At 26.5% G+C, this 17,169-nt stretch overlaps 1 protein-coding gene across 3 annotated transcripts in view; it reads right to left on the reverse strand.

Moving 5' to 3' along the window:
• The window catches only part of LOC100197588 (uncharacterized), a 100,669-nt gene that overhangs the window by 76,136 nt on the left and 7,364 nt on the right, over positions 1 to 17,169 (reverse strand). Inside the window, exons 3-8 of one of the 3 annotated variants that reach the window (XM_065788541.1) lie at positions 15,945 to 16,123; positions 4,619 to 4,818; positions 3,319 to 3,611; positions 2,401 to 2,588; positions 2,056 to 2,120; positions 762 to 907 (exon numbers count right to left, since the gene is read on the reverse strand). In XM_065788541.1, the coding sequence (XP_065644613.1) occupies positions 762 to 907; positions 2,056 to 2,120; positions 2,401 to 2,588; positions 3,319 to 3,611; positions 4,619 to 4,818; positions 15,945 to 16,123 (1,071 nt within the window). Of the gene's footprint in view, positions 1 to 761; positions 908 to 2,055; positions 2,121 to 2,400; positions 2,589 to 2,764; positions 2,816 to 3,318; positions 3,612 to 4,618; positions 4,819 to 15,944; positions 16,124 to 17,169 lie in introns of those variants that run through there. The other 2 variants (XM_065788542.1, XM_065788543.1) reach the window with 2 other exon arrangements.

Here is a 17,169-nt window from a genome sequence, read left to right on the forward strand (position 1 = left end):
TCTAAAAGAATTATTGTCAGCAAATAATAAAAAGACATTAAAAAAATTAAATTAAATTTAAAAAATCAACTGCCACAATGTCATTATTTGATTAATTCAGATCAATATTAAAATCATCAAATAATAATTATTTATTTCCAGCAGATATTTTTGAAGTAGAACATATATGATATTATTAAAAACATTGATATTCATTCAATGGTGCAACTAACAATAATATGCAACAATTAGAATGAAAATAACAACTTTTTTTATTTTTCATAGCCAGGTTATTAACCTTTGTTATATATTCAAACTAAAAAGTTAAAAATTATAAACATTTTTTAACAATTTTAAAAGTAAATAATCAAGTTATTTCAATTTTTGACTAGCATAATTTAAATAGCAACATTTTTTGACTTGCATAATTTTTGAATACATTAAAAAAAAATTATTTAATCCTGCTAAAATCTAATATAAAAAACTCTATTAATTTTTTGTTTTTAAAACTGTAAAAAAAAGTCAAACGTTATCGTTTTTGAAATCAGCATTGAAAAAAAAAGGAAAATAATATTTTAGTCATAAATACACACAAAAAAAAAAAAAAGAAAGAAATAGTCTTTATTTTACATAACTGTACAACTACTTAAATAATAATTTTAATTTCAACTACTATAATAATTTTAATTTCAACAACTAATACAATATTATTCTTAAGTGATGACAGATCCTTTACTCATACCTTAAAATTTAAACAGAATTTAAATCTTTAGTTTACTTACCAAGTTTGAGTCAGGTCCTGAAGTAACTCTATTACCATTGATGTCAATAATTTCAACTTGTAATGGATTCATAATTTGAAGACCAGCTCCTTGATTTCCAACAAATGTATGACCAGCAACAATTCGAAATTGAAAAGCAGTTTGAGCTAATAAAAAGAAGTTTTACTATTTTACTTATCTCTGGTTCCACGCGCAGTACTTATCAAATTCTCCCTAAACTTATTGTATTAATAATATAAATAATCTACTAAGTCTATAATAATAATATATTTTACCTATAAAATGTATTTATAATAATAATACTCATGTCAATAACCTATAAAGTTATATAAGATATTTCAAGATAAATTAAAACTGCATATTTTCTTTCTTTTAGTACTATAAAAATGAACAATATTTCTATAATATTTTTATTTTATCACAATAAATCAACTCCAATTTTTCTGCAAAACACAGTAAATTCCTTTCCACAAACGTGAAATCTGAAAGTTCATATTTAAATATATAAATATTTCTATATATTTTATGTTTTATAAAGATGGAATACAAATGTTTCTCCAATATTTTTATTCCATCATTGTAAAACAATCAATTTTCAAATTATGAAAGTACATTGGTATAAATTTGGTAAATACAGTAAGTAGTATTAACTACTGTATTTTATGAATTAAATCAAAATTAGTTAGTTTCATGAAAAAATCGTATACTGTGAAATTCAATAAAAGCACAATATTTAATTTTTTCCATAGTAAAAAAAACATCAATACCTATTATTTAAACAAAAAGTGAACTGAAACATCAATAAAAGTTCATTTCATTGATGTGTCAGAAAAAAGTATGAATGTCACCATATTTTTGGATGGTCTATGTGCAGCCCAGGAAAAAAAGTTCTATAAAATTTCTATAAACTTTTGAAACATATGGCCTATAAAAATTCTATAGAATTCTATATAATTTCTGTAGAATCTTTGTTAATTTCTATAGAAATTCCTATAGAATTTTTTTTTCTACATATGTTTATATAAAAAAAAAAAAGATTTATAGCAATTTCTATAGAAATTATTAGACATTCCAAAAAAATTCTGTAGAATTTTTAAAGGCCATATGTTTCAAAAGTTTTTTTTTCCTAAGAGCACATGTTGTGTGAACATTTTAACACATTGATCTATGTATAGCACATGTGGTGTAAATACATTTAACCACTATTGTCTATATACAAAACATATTGTGCTCAATTTAGGTTAATAAGGTTAAAATCATCAAGTTACTTTAAAAAATAGTAACAAATTCCAACCTGTAACAGTAATATTAGCCAGCAGTGTTCCTCTGAAGTAGTCAACAGGATTATAATTTTTGTATCTAAAGTAAATTTATATATAAATTGATAAACAATAGAAAATAGTCATTGAAATAAAACATAGAAAAATAAATCATGATAAATAATAAAACCATAATAAAAAAAAAACCATAATAAAATTAACCATAAAAAAAACACTAAAATTATTTACCATAATCATATATTGTATATAGAAAAACTATAAAATATTTATAAAAATATTTATAAAAACAAAAAATATTTATAAAAAAAGGTGCAGTTATTGATAATAATAGTTCTCTTAATTGAATATAACACAAATACCGAATGAAGGAGCTGTTAGAGGAGGCATCAATTAAAAATGGAGAAAATAATTCATAAGTATCCATTCTATTTGCAACTGAATTAAATTCCTCTTCAGGATATCTTCGATATGGTTGATACTTTTTCTTTAAAGTAAAATTAAGCTGCAAATTTTCAAAAATGTCTTCTAACTGCATTGTTACATCAACCTATAATTTAAAAAAATTATATTGTTTCATGACTTAATTTTTAAAAATTCATCTATTTTAATTATTGCTATTAAAAAACTTTGACACAATGTTAAAACTTGAAATGCTAATACAAGTTTAATGACAATCTTTCTTATGAAAAAAAAAAACAATATACTTGTTTGGAAATGATACACTTGTTTGGAATACTTTAACTTTTCTCTTTTTTTATTTAACTAAATATAGATTACATAAGTAGCATATATTCAGTCTTTTCTGTTTAGCCAGCACTTTTGAGCTCAAGCCTTTTTGCGCTTGCCCACATGCGCGCAAGAACTTTTTCTAGCAAAAAAAGCGCTTGTCAAAAAAAAATTACCTTTTGTTTTAATTCACAATAAAACTTTTTTTTATCTAATATTTATTCAAAACATTCTTTCCACTGTTTTTATTTTAGTTTAAATAGCAGAAGTGTACAGGCTAGCTTAAAAATGACCATCCTGCCAGCACTTTTTTATGCACTGGCATTAAATTTCATATGGAAAAGACTGTGTATTATATCAAATTTTCAAAAAAGTTAAAAAAGACTGGAAAAAGTTAAAAAACTAAAAAATACCAAAGTCTACATTTAATGTATGCACACTCATCTGCATGTATGTTATAGACTCATTCTCAAAATTACTAACTCATTGTCGTAGACATTTATTCAGTATAGAAATTTAGTTACCACTTAAAAATAATTTTAAACACTTACAGTTCCATTTTCTAAATTCTTAAAAATAGCTAGATCATTGGTCACTGTAGTGACAACATCACTGCCACTTAAAACACAATCTGTTTCAAATAACCACAATCCATATGGTCGGCTGTATAGTTTATGAATGTAGCTTACAGCAGACATGGTTTCCCAGTTAGAATATTGAGTATCATTAATTCGAAAACCTTCTGAGTTAACTACCTGAAGTTTTACTGTAAATGGTGTGTTGGCAACAACTGTTGCAGGTAACGGATTTACAAATTTTAAACCATTAGGTAGATAACGAAAAGCTATTGAAAAAAGTACTAAATTCAAACTTTCTTCAAAACTTATAATAAAACATAGAAACATCTAAAACTAATATCTAAAAACTAGGCTTATAATAAAACCTTTGAATAAAATTAATCAAAAAAAATTAAGTGACAAAAGCTAAAAACTAGATAAATAAAATAGCCTGAAAAGAATCAGTGTGAATCAAACCACTCACTGTGAAAGGCTGTGACAAAATGATAAATCATACAACAAATCAAACTATAAAACTATATTAGCAATCAGAGTAATATTTGTTATTAAGGAGAATTGGTTATAAGCATAATTGATTATAAGTAATCGGTCATAAGCATCATTCAAGCATAATTGGTTATAAGCATCATTAAATTTATTAAAATTATAAGTAAAATTTATGATAAACTCTGTCACCATTACTTTATCAAAGAAGTCCTTTTAATTACCAATAGCTGAATAAACATTCGACATATATCTTCTTTTCATGGTCTTTAAAAAAAAGTTAGTCAAGCAATCGCACATCCATTTACTATTTATGATAAAAATAAAAAAAATAAAAACTGAATAAACTCGTGACTAACTAACTCTATGAAAACTTTAAAATAACTTTTTTTTTTCTTACATTATTGTTTAATTTAGTATTTTATCTTTTAAAAAATAAAATTTAGTGTTGTTGCTATCTACTTAAAAATAATTTTAAACACTTTACAGTTCCATTTTCTAAATTCTTAAAAATATTATTTCCCACTGGGCACAATCAATAAAGTAAATAAATTTTTAATGGTGAAGCAATGCAGCATAAAAATTACAAACACTATTGTTATGATACTATAAAGATCACATAATAAATGCAAAGCTCTGCTTCTTAGCTATGTCCTATGACAAAAGTACATGTAATGAAATAAATATTTCTTTATATATATTCTATATTCTTTTTGCTGAACCACTTGAAAATTTATTAGAAAAATAAAAATAAACTAATGTATATTAAATGCATATAAATTAAACTCACAGTAAGTAGAAAATGGGAGAGTGTTGATTAGATATTGAGTATTGTTGTAAGTTAAATTTACTTGAATAAACCGCTGGTCATCTCCAGAAAAAGCTTGGTTTTGAAAGTAAATTTGTCTAAACCATGCTTCACCTTTATACATATTTATCCATTGACCAGCTACTCCACATTGGCGATAATTAGGCTTCCAATTTTCCCATCTAAACCAAATAATGTTAGTGTTATTTATAATTGTAACCAAGAATTCAAATAATGCATGACACTTTCACTGGTTGTTGTCATAAATTAAAAGTCAATACCATTTTCTATTATTTCTTTTTTTTTTTAACATCACTTCAAAGCAAGATGCTGTAGTGAATATATGAACATATGAACTTTTTAAGTGGGCTTTTTTAAATGTTTATATTTGAAAAAGTTTACTTAAAACACATACCATACAGGAATAGAAAATTAATAAAAAATATACGGAAACTGTGGCTAGACTAGAAAATCATTCTATAACTACTAAACTTTAAAAATCTTTCAAAAAGATTAACCTTGAAATTTAAAGTGATAAAGTTTAATATATAGAATAAGTCATTTTTAATGTTTGTATAGATTTTATAATATTTGGGCATGTTGACCAAGATAATTTAGAAATGTAACTCAAATTAAGGGGTAAGCAGATTCTATGAGTTGACCAGCTTTGCACTCCTTCATTTATTAGGCTAGCGTAGATGTATTTATAACACACTGTTTTCAGTTTAGAATGTTGAATGCTGTATCTTCTTGACTCAATGCATGGGTTTAGCTTTTGATTCTGTTTTTATGACTAGGCAACTTATTCTATTATCTCGAATTGAGAGTACAGGTCTAAAACTTATGATAAAGTTTTATGGTTCTGAGGCCGGCTTGTAGTTAGGCTTCTCAAACTCTGTGGTAGCTCTTAAAGAGGCTGATTCCATCAACAGCTGCAAAGTATCAGAGCACTTACAGTGCTCTGATACTTTACAGCTGTTGATGAAATCAGCCTCTTTAAGAGCTACTTTACAGTTGCGTATGGATGGTGTCTCATGTATGTGTACAGTGTCGAGGCTACATTTGGAGTCTTTTGTTACAGCTTAGAATTTATTATAATAATGAGGCAATTGCTTAGATTATTAAATAGTGTACTGAAAACTATCTGTGCTTTGAGTCAAGTTCTATAACGAATTCAAAATGACTAAAGACCAAAAACTATAAAACACAAAAACTATCATCACCACCAAGTTCTCTAAATCTATCATTCACTAATATTTGTGGTCTTTAAGACAACTTTTCTTCTGTTGAGTCTTATCTCTTGCAAAGTTCACCAGACCTACTTGCTCTTTGTGAGACTACTTTGAGTTCAGCTGTCTCATCTTGTGATCTTAGTATTGATGGTTATCGACCTTTAATTTGTAAAGATTCCAATAGTCACATGCTTAGCCTAACCATTTACATTCGTAAGAATTCACCCATTTGTCAAGAAACTAAGTTTAAATCTATTATACAGAATGTCATATTTATATATATGTATCACTGCGTGATCAGATACATTGGTGCTAGTCTTTTTGAGTTATTATGAACACAACATGGCGTTACGAGTATGTAAATAAATATGAGAAAATAAAGTTTTATAGTATTTACTGATTATTTTGTTTAATCTTGAAAATCTTTTTATAAAAAATGGCAGAAAGTGGTAAAGTTGTTGTTTCTCCTCCAATGTTATATTTAGTTGTAGATAGATATGCTGTATTTTGCTCTTGGATTGAGAAAGAGCATGATTATGTTTTGCTGTTGGATTTAGAGAAAAAACCACATATATACGTATACGTTTTCTTCAGAAACTCAAAACAATTATGAATCATTAAGTGTAACCGAAGATGAAAAAATAGACCCTTCAGTTATATTGGAGAAAATGGAAGTTTTTGCCAAGAGTATTTTTAATGAAACTTTGGAAAGAGATAAATATTTTAAACATTTTCAAAAAGATAGAGAATATTTTGATGATTTCTTGACAGAAATAAAATTATTAAATAAAAACTGCAATTTTTGTAAAACAGCCAATTGTCTTAACAGTTTATTAAGAGATAAAATTGTATCTGGGATACAATGTGACAAAGTAAAAGAAAAATTACTTTCTGAAAAGACATTCACACTGGATAAAGCAGTGGAAATTTGTTGTTCTTTCAAAAAAGCACAAGATAGTATATCTGAATTACGAAATATTAAAAGTGAAAATGTTGACCAAATCATACAACAATTATACAACAGAAAAAAGTTTAATTCACAGACACAGAACACTGGCAATGAAAGAGACTTGAGTTTAAATTAATTGGCATGTAAGTTCTGATTAAAAAAGCATCCTTTTAGTCTAGAATCATGTTCAACACGGGGTAAAAAATGTAGAGACTGTAATATTATGAATCATTTTTTTAATTCTCAGTTTGCCTAAAAATAAAATCGAATATTTCAGATAGAGAGGCTGATCAGCAAAACAAAACAAAATAATTTTTCAACCTAGCAACAGCATTTAGGGGCCTTGTATTTAGGAAGTGTAAAAACTGAATTTGTGCAATTGGATTGGATTAGTTCTGTGTCAGAAGGACCTTGGTAAATACAATTAAAAGTGAAAAGTGATACAATAAAATTCAAAATTGACACTGGTGAGAAAGTTACGATTATAGGACCTAACCATTTAAAAAGGTTTGGAATTAAAGTTAATCAATTACATACTAGTAACAGACAATTATCAGGTCCTGATCCTAAACCATTAAATTGCTTAGGATATTTCCAAAATTCATTTACAATCAATGGTCAGAACAGCGAGTTAATTACCATATATGTTTGCAATAATGTGAAAACTGCTTTGTTAGGTAAACCTGCCTTCCAAAAATTTAACCTAGTTAGAATAGACATTCCCAAAAAATTTATGTGTGGTTTAATTAAAATAACATAAAATAACGTGGTAAAACAGTTTTCTTTAATATTTAATGGGTTAGGAACAATTAAAGTTGACCCTGTACAAATCGAGGTACATGAAATTTGACACCATACTATATTATTGTTTGAAAATTTCACCATACCGTATTAAGGTTTGCGTAGTTTCCTAGGTATGGCTCAACAGTTATCAAAATTTAATCCATTACTCACTAAACTAGCTCAACCTTTGTGAGTTCAAAATTGAAGTTCAAAACCAGCATGGGTATGGACAGAAAATCATATTAAAGCATTCAATGAGATAAAAAAAAGTTTGACAAATCCACCAATTTTAGCGCACTATGATGTGACAGAACTAATAAAATTGAGAACAGATGGAAGTTTATTAAACGGACTTAGTGTATTTGTTTATCAGAATCACAATGGGGTATACAAACCAATTGATTGTGTATCTAGATTTTTGACAACAACAGAAAAAAATACTATCCAATCGAAATAGAAATGCTAGCTATAATATAGGGGTGCACACGGATGTTGAAGTATTTGTATGGGTTATCAAATTTTATTTTAGAAACAGATCACAAACCTTTAGTTTCTATACTAAACTATTGCTCGCTTACCGAAATGTTGCCAAGAACTCAACAGTTAAGAATGAAATTGTTAAGATTTTCATTTACTGCAGAACATGTTACTGGCAAGTCAATTACAGATGCTGATGCAATGTCTCATGCACCTGTATCGCAACCTACAGAGGACAACGAAATTGCAGAAAATGATCTAAACATATACGTTAATTCAATAATTAAAAGTATGCCGGCTACAGAGAGTTGATTAGAAGAAATTAGGCAGAAAACTGAGCAGGATGAACTTTTACAACAACTGCAAGATAGCATAGTTTCTGGATGGCCGAATTCTAAAAAATATTGTCCAACAAATCTTCAGCTTTATTGGAATTTTAAAGAAATATTGAAAATTGATGGACTCTTGATGTATAAAAACCAAATAATAATCCCAATTAGCATGTGAAAAGAAATACTTTCAAAATTGCATGAAGGTCACTTAGGAATTAAAAAGTGAAAACGCCGTGAATGTCAGGCAGTTTTCTAGTCAAGTTTAAACAACCAAATTGAACAGCTAATCAAAAGTGCAAAGCATGCATGATGTATCTTCCATCAAAACCAAAAGAACCCCTGTTAGCTTATAATATTCCAACGCAACCATGGCAAAATGTTGGAACTATTTGTTTCAGTGGGCTAACAAAAATTATTTAATTGTTGTTGATTATTATAGTATGTGGTCAAAAATTTTTCTACTTTCAAATACCAATTCGGTAAATGTAATACTAGTATGCAAAGAATCATTTTCTAGAAATGGTGTCCCAGAAGAATTGTCTTCAAATAATGGTACACAATATACTTCAAAATTGTTTCATCAATTTTCTTAACAGTGGGAATTTAAGCACATAACAAATAGTCCACACTACCACACTAACATCATAAGAAGTCAATGGACAAATCAAATTTATCTTAGAAGATTGTATACTATATTTGCCCCAAACAGGACTTGTGATAACGCGGAGATGATGGTGCACAATAGAATAATAGCAGAAGCAAAAAAAATCTCAGATGAGATTAACAAAAAGCAAATAATAAAAGTATCAAGTCCTGGACAAAAAAAAAAGAGTAAAAAACCACTCAATTATGAAGATTTATAAACTAGCTTGACTTCTTGTTAGCAATTATATTTGTTTTGTTTTATGTATGTGTGTCATGTATGTATGTGTGTACATGTATTAAGACTTGATCATAGAAATTGGTCCTGATCTTTTAGAGAGAATATATTATGAACACAACATACAGACTATTTGTTTATGTGCTTTCATTTAGCACTGTTTTACTTTATCACCTTTCTTTTGTTCTATATCGCTCTCCTTCATCTGAAAACTCTTTTTGATGTTATTTCTGATCAAATTGACCAAGCATTTTCTCTCCATCCTTCACCAATATTGTTGTTATTAATAACTTTAATGCTCACCACACTAAATGGTTTGGCTCTAGTGTCAGTGACACTGCATTAGACTCTGCAGACATTAAGGCCACAACTTTTGCCTTTCTGTATCTCAAACACAAATAGCCAACTTTCCAACTCACTTTTCAGACAATCCAAATCATTTTCATTCTCTACTTGATATGTCTTATTTTCTTATTCTTAGTCAGTGCTTAGTTTCTAAACATTCACCCTTAGGTGCTTCTGATCACGGCTTAATCTCTCAAAAATTATTATATCTTTCTTTATCATTGCCTTATTGTTGTACCTCTCTTATCATCCTAAAAGCTGTCTGGGACTCTTTCGGTGATTTTCTTTGTAACGACCCTTGAGTAGAAATCTTTCTTTATCCTGCCGCCAAATAACACCTTTAGGATTATTGAATCTTTCCTTACCAATCATAGTATAATACTTACTCTCAATGAGGTGAATTCTTCTTTATTTCCAGTAACTTCAGGGGTTCCATCCATGGCTCTATACTCTTTTTAATTTACATTTATGATCTCTTATTATATTCTCACATCTAAGGTAGCACTGTTCACTAATGATGCTATCAACTATTGATAGACACTGTCTTGATGAAAAGAAAACACACTCTAATAACGCAGAGCTTTTGCGCAGGGGCATTTGAGCTTGAAAAAGATCTCACTTCTGCTTTAGCACGGGGCTCTCAGTGCCTGGTGAATTTTAATTTTTAGCAAACTGTTTTGTAATAATTTTGATCTTTCTATGTTTATGAGCAGTAATGTACTCAATGAGTAATCTATCCTTTGTTTTTTAGGATTAACTCTTCATAGATCATCCTGGTCTATTTAAAAAATCCAGAAAGTTGTTTGAATGAAATATTCAGAAAAAATCCAGGATTTGTTTTCCCTTACTTTCTTTTTAATTTCGCTTTTAGCTAAGTTGTTTCTAATTTTTTTTTTGACACTTTTCATAATTTTTCAGAGTGACGAGTGAAAAAGCTTAAAAAACAAATACATTACAAAAATATATACCTCAACTTGGATGTATTGAAAATGTTTTGGATATCTAGAAAAACTAAAAATTGAAAAAAATATCCAGAATTCCAGAAATATCCGGAAAAAGATAACCCCTGCTCTTAGTTCCAATATTTCTTGGAAATCATATATCAAATCAATTACAAAATTAGCATCTGCTAAGTTTGCATATCTTTATCGTGCTTGCCACTTTCTTACTTCGGATTCTATTTTTTATCTCATCAAATGTCTAATCTGTCCTTGTATGAAATACTGTTGCCATATCTGGAATGGATCTTCAAATGATGTCCTTTCTCTTTTAGACAAGGTGCAGCAAAAATGCATTGTAAATGTAGTTGGACCAGCTCTTGCAGTTAGCCTTCAACCTTCAGCTCTAGATTACAATCTTCACATTATTGTAATATTGCTTCTCTTTCTCTTTTCTATAAAACTATAATTAGTACAGCTCTAAAGAGCTAACGTCTCTTGTGCCATCTATTAAAATTCATTCTCATGTTACTTGTTATTTAGTTAAGTCTCATCCTTTTATCCAGTAACATCTTTTCACTGTTCCAAAGTTCTCCACAAATTCTTTTTTGTCTACTTTTTTTCTTCTTTCAAGTTTGCTTCCTTTTTCTTGTTTTCCTGATTTACGTATTAGTTGTCTATTAATTATTATTTTTTTTATAAACTTCTTTTTTTTTTCTTTGAGTAACTTCCAACTTTAATAGTGGTTGCTTGCAGCCATGTTAGAAATGAAAATAGTAAAATAGTAATATTAAAAAAAGTAAGTGTAATAACTTCATATTAAAGAGAAATATTTTATTTTTTTATTTCATATCAGTTATAATACCAGTACCATTTCATATAAAAAAAAGCATGTTCTACTTATGACAGTTGACAAGTTGCTTTTAATTTATTTTGTTTTATCATTAATGCTAGGGATAAATTTTGCTTTTCATGTCTCTAGTGTTATAATAATGTTAAAAAGTTGTCCACCAAAAATCAGCTAAAAACTTGACCTAAGTTTTTATAAATGAAAATAAAAAATAAATTCCTTTCTAAAAACTGCTGGGTTAAACATATTTTTAAAACTACATCTGTTTAAACGTTTAACTTTTTACATGATTATTTTGTATACATCCATAATGTATAAAAAAACCATTATGATTGACTCCATATATATTTTGTATACAAAATATAGGACAGTAGGAGGCTCTTTTAACGTAATAATTGAATAACAACATTAATTATTTTTAAGTAAAGATATTATCATTTTTTGAATAATTTTTAAAAGTTGATACTTTTCTATTTGTTTTTTCATCTTTGTTAATTCCAGAAAAATTTCAAATAATTAAAATCACAATTAAAACTAATACTATCTTTTTTTTTTCAGTGGTATACATTTTTTTCAGTGGTATACATTTTTTGTAAGCAATAGCTTGCAAAAAATGTATGAAAACGAAAGCTGAAACTATCATTTTCCAAAAGATAAAACTTTTAGGGGAAAAAAGTACCTTCTAAAGATTAGTAAAAAATTATTTTTATTAAGCTTATTTAGTTTTATAAAGCTTTTATATAATTATATATCATGAAAGTTATTACAAAATAAAATAAAACTAAATATTATATATCATAATTTATATAATTATATTTTGAAATTTTTTTTTTTTTTTTTTACATCTTCACTTTCTTCAAGGCTGCAAGCAACCACTATTAGAGTTGGAAGTTAGAGAAGTTAAGAGAAGAGATGAAGTTTACTGAGCAAGATAGTGATTGATAGACAACAGGAAAGCAAGATGAAGGAAGCGAATTCTAAAGACCTGATGTTTGAGAAAAAAAATTAGATGAATAAAAATTTTTAGAGCACTTAGGAACAGTCACAGTAAAACAATGAGACTTAATAGAATTAAAAGTAACACGAGAATGAATTTTAGTAGATGGCAAAAGAGACACTAGCTCTTTAGAGCAGTATCCTATTGGAGTATATATAGAAAAGAAAAAGAGAAGTAACATTATGACAATGTGATAATGATTGGAGGTTGTTTGCAAGAGCAGGTCCAACTATGTTTACAATGTGTTTTTGCATCTTGTGTGAGAAATAAAGGACATCATTGGAAGATCTGCCCCAGATATGGCAACAGTATTCCATACAAAGACGGATTTGAGATTTATAGAGATAAAGAATATAATCCGGAGTAAGAAAGTGGCAAGCATGAAAATGAGAAGCAACCTTAACAGATGCTAATTTTGCAATTGATTTGATATATGGTTTCCAAGAAAGATTGGATGTAAGAGTTAATCCTAGAAGATGAAGGTTAGTACATCTAGTACATTACCGTTCATAAATATAAGAAGATCTTGATTATTTTAATAGCAATTAGCTGAAAAAAACTGAGTTTTCTTTAAGTTAAAGTTCACCAGCCACTGTGAGCCCCATGCTGTAGCAGAAATGAGATCCTTTTTAGGCTCAAATTCCCCCTCAAAGCAATCAAATAGTGTTGGCTTCTTATCAAGACAACAATAAATGGTAGTATCATCAGCGAACAATGTCGCCTTAGATATGAGAATATCTGGAAGATTATTAATGTAAATTAAAAGAGTATAGGGCCAAAGATAGAACCTTGGAAGTAATGATTTCGATTGGAAATTGCAGCGGTGTAATGCAAGGAAAACCATGGAGTGAGGCTTGACTTGGAATCGTTGAGAGGGAATAAAATATTCTATGCCAGCCTGAATCCAAGTAGTTATGTAAGAAGCGCATTTTTCAGCAAGAAGAGGAAAGATTTCTACAAAAGGGCTATCATGAAGAAAATCACAGAAAGAGTCCTAGTCAGTTTTCAGGTAGTTGTAAGAGGTAGGATGATAATAGGATTCTGATGATAAAGAAGAATGAGATGATAGTTTTAAAGAGATCTGTTATAAATATATATGATTATTTAGAGAGATCTATTATAAATACATGTTATAAATAAACTTCAATAAACTTTTATAAAGTTTATTTAAGTTTTTAAAATTGAAACTCATTTAAGTTTTTAAAATTGAAAAATGTGCTATAAAGACACCATTCTTATTGAAAATTTTTATGAGATACTTTGTTTAAAAAGTATAAGCAAAAATGAAACAAAGGAATAGTAAATCAAAACTCACAGAAGCTGTTAATTTGTTGCCATCTTTGTTAAGGGATTATAGGTTTTTTTACATAAAAAAACTGTCAACAAATTGTTACAAGAAAAATATGTCTTCTGCAAAAAAAACTATACTGAGTAAATTAAAAGGTGGAAGCCCTTCTAATCTTCCTGTTACGCCGAATTATGCCAAAAAAAATTTTACTGTCAATTTGGTTAACAAAATATTATCTCTTTCCAAGTGTTGGGTTGTTGTGCAGTTGCGAACCTAGAGTTTTTTTGGGGATGTCATTTTTTTTTTTTTTGGCGTGTGGTCGGGCAGGGATGGTAGAGGTATTTTGAGATTAACTAAATCTTAATTAAAAATAACTGAATCTTAATAAGACTTTTATGAAGTTACTTTATTTGTTTTTTTTATTATAACTGAAATGGAAATTAAACAATTTTCTGAACAAGTTTTAGTTTCATTTTTTGGGTTTTTCTAATATAAAATAAAATTGTGAGCTAAAGATCAAAAGTTCATTCATTCGAAAATTAAATTTGCATGATTACTACATTGTTATTTAGACTGAAATTTTTACTTTTGTTCTTTTATTTTCAAAAAAATTAACTGCCAACAAACAATTTGACTATAATTAACTTTACTCTGAACTTTAACTTTATTCTGAGTTGATATTTTAAAATCGTTGTATCTTACGAAAAAACAAATTTTTTATACATTCAATTTTCTTTTAATTTCGTAAGGAGTTTTAAAAATGAGTTTTGTTATATTAATTTTTTTAAATCTTATGTTAAATCTTATTTAGTAACCGAATGACAATTTTAAGCGTAAAATGAGTTACGTTGCGTAATTACTTTTTAATTCCTGAATAAAAATGAAGTTGTTAAAATAAACAGAAAATTAGTAATTTACTACAGCGTTTGAAACCAAAATTTTTGTTCTTATTTTTAAGAAAAAAGAAAAAAAAAATTTTAAAAAGAAAATTTTTTTTGGAAAATTGTTTTTATTTCTTGAAAATTATTGTATCTGTATCTATGAAATCTGTAGCTATGAAAGTTGAAAGTAACTTATTTCAAATAAAACTCAACATAATTTGTTTAATTTTTATCAAATATTTATACATTTTACACTATTTATCATTACAATCTATTTCATGGTAAATTAAATCAAAATAATATTTAAAAACACAAAAAACTATTTAGGTTCCTTTGGTAGAACAGGCTTATATAAAAGACCATTTGAAAAAAACTATAGGTATCGATAACTCTATTTTATCATCTACTTAAAAAAAAAAGTGCAAACAAAAGCTTCAGATAAAGAAATTTATGTTAAAAAGACATAAATAGTCCTAAACAATTGAGGAACCAAACCCTTTTTTAGGGAAGGGTGAGGAAAGGACTGCACCTGCCTTATCTTTAGTTTCCACAGCTTATAATATTTTTTTTTTTTTTTGCCCCCACAAATTAGAAAAAAATCTAATAATAGTGCTGTAACATCAGTGTTGTTTAATGTTAACTCCATTTTTCAGTTAAAAATTTATGTTAATTCAAAACTGCTTATTGCTTGAACTGTGGATCGAACAATTCTTTATTAAACACCCTAAAAGCACCTTTTGTATTCAACTAAACAATACATCATTAAGTGACCAATTTAGTTTTAATATTTTATAGTGTTACAAACAATGTTTTTACCTTTTGATGCATCATTAATGCAATTTGATGCAACATCTAATAGAAATATAACAATATATAAAGTCTTTATATAGTTTTTAAAATATATATTGCTACATATATATAAACAATGTTACTGTTTATCCATAAAATGATAAATTTTTATGGCTTCACGCCTTTTAAAGATAATATTTTGCAAGTATAAGTCTAAATATTAAAAAATTGAGAAGACCTGAAGCTTTTGAATTTTAGACATAATGGTTTTATAGTCTAAAAGTATCTTAACTTGAGGTAATTAGCTTTTCAAAAAAATTTTAAAACCACTGGTGTCTAATGTTTATACTAAAGTGAAATAAGAATAGAAAAACAAAATCACAGTGAGACAAAAAACTTAAAAAAAGGGGTTGGAAACTTCACATAAATATAACTTTAACTGTTTACAAATTTTTTAATAAACTGAAAAAACTTCTCCCCATAAATTTTGAAAGTCTTAATTATATATTAACTAAGAAATAAATAAAAATTAAATTTTGTTAGTATATAAAAAAAATCAAAGGTTACCTTAAATAGGAATTCCTTAACCAAAAGTCTGCTATACAAAAATCACCAGTATAGTTGTCCACCAAAGTTATATTATTTTGAGCTGCATCCCATACTTTTTTAGAATAATGATTTATTAAAGTTAGAGTGTTATGTTCTATTAAATTTCCAGTGTCGCTATCAACTAACTGGACAACAGCCTTAAAATAAAATACAAACCTATTTATATATAAGCATATATATATATATATATATATATATATATATATATATATATATATATATATATATATATATATATATATATATATGTATATATATATATATATATATGTATATATATATATATGTATATATATATATATATATGTATAAATATATATACATATATATATGTATAAATATATATACCTATATATATATATATATAAATATATATATATATATATATATATATATATCTATATATATATATATATATATATATATATATATATATATATATATATATATATATATATATATATATATATTATATATATATATATATATATATATATATATATACATATATATATATATATATATATATATATATATATATATATATATATATATATATATATATATATATATATATATATATATATATATATATTTAAACAACTTTAAAATGTATTCTACACAACAGAGTGCTCAATGTTCTTAAAAAAACAGAGCAATTATATATTAGTAGAAAATCACTTTACAAAAATTTTTTCTGTTCTACACTGTGTTTCATTAACAAAGATTCATCAGATTTTTCTGATGAATCTTTGTTGATGAAACACAATGTAAAATAAAAAAAATTTTTGTAAAGTGATTTTCTTCTAATATATATATATATATATATATATATATATATATATATATATATATATATATATATATATATATATATATATATATATATATATATATATATATATATATATATATATATATATATATATATATATATATGTATATATATATATATATATATATATATAGATCTATAGTTTGTTGGCTTTGGGAAGAGCGGAAGGAAAAAAGTGATTCTTACGCCAACATATACGTCACTTTTAATTACTTTTAACTTTCGTCCAACATTTGCGTGTTGGACGAAAGTCAAAACCATTAATTTAATTACAAATTAATTGTTATATAAAAAAACCACAAAAACGTAAATTTAATTGACCGGAATGTTTTTAAAAACATTCTGAAT

This window comes from Hydra vulgaris, chromosome 01 (assembly GCF_038396675.1).
Source record: "Hydra vulgaris chromosome 01, alternate assembly HydraT2T_AEP".
Classification (NCBI taxonomy): domain Eukaryota; kingdom Metazoa; phylum Cnidaria; class Hydrozoa; order Anthoathecata; family Hydridae; genus Hydra; species Hydra vulgaris.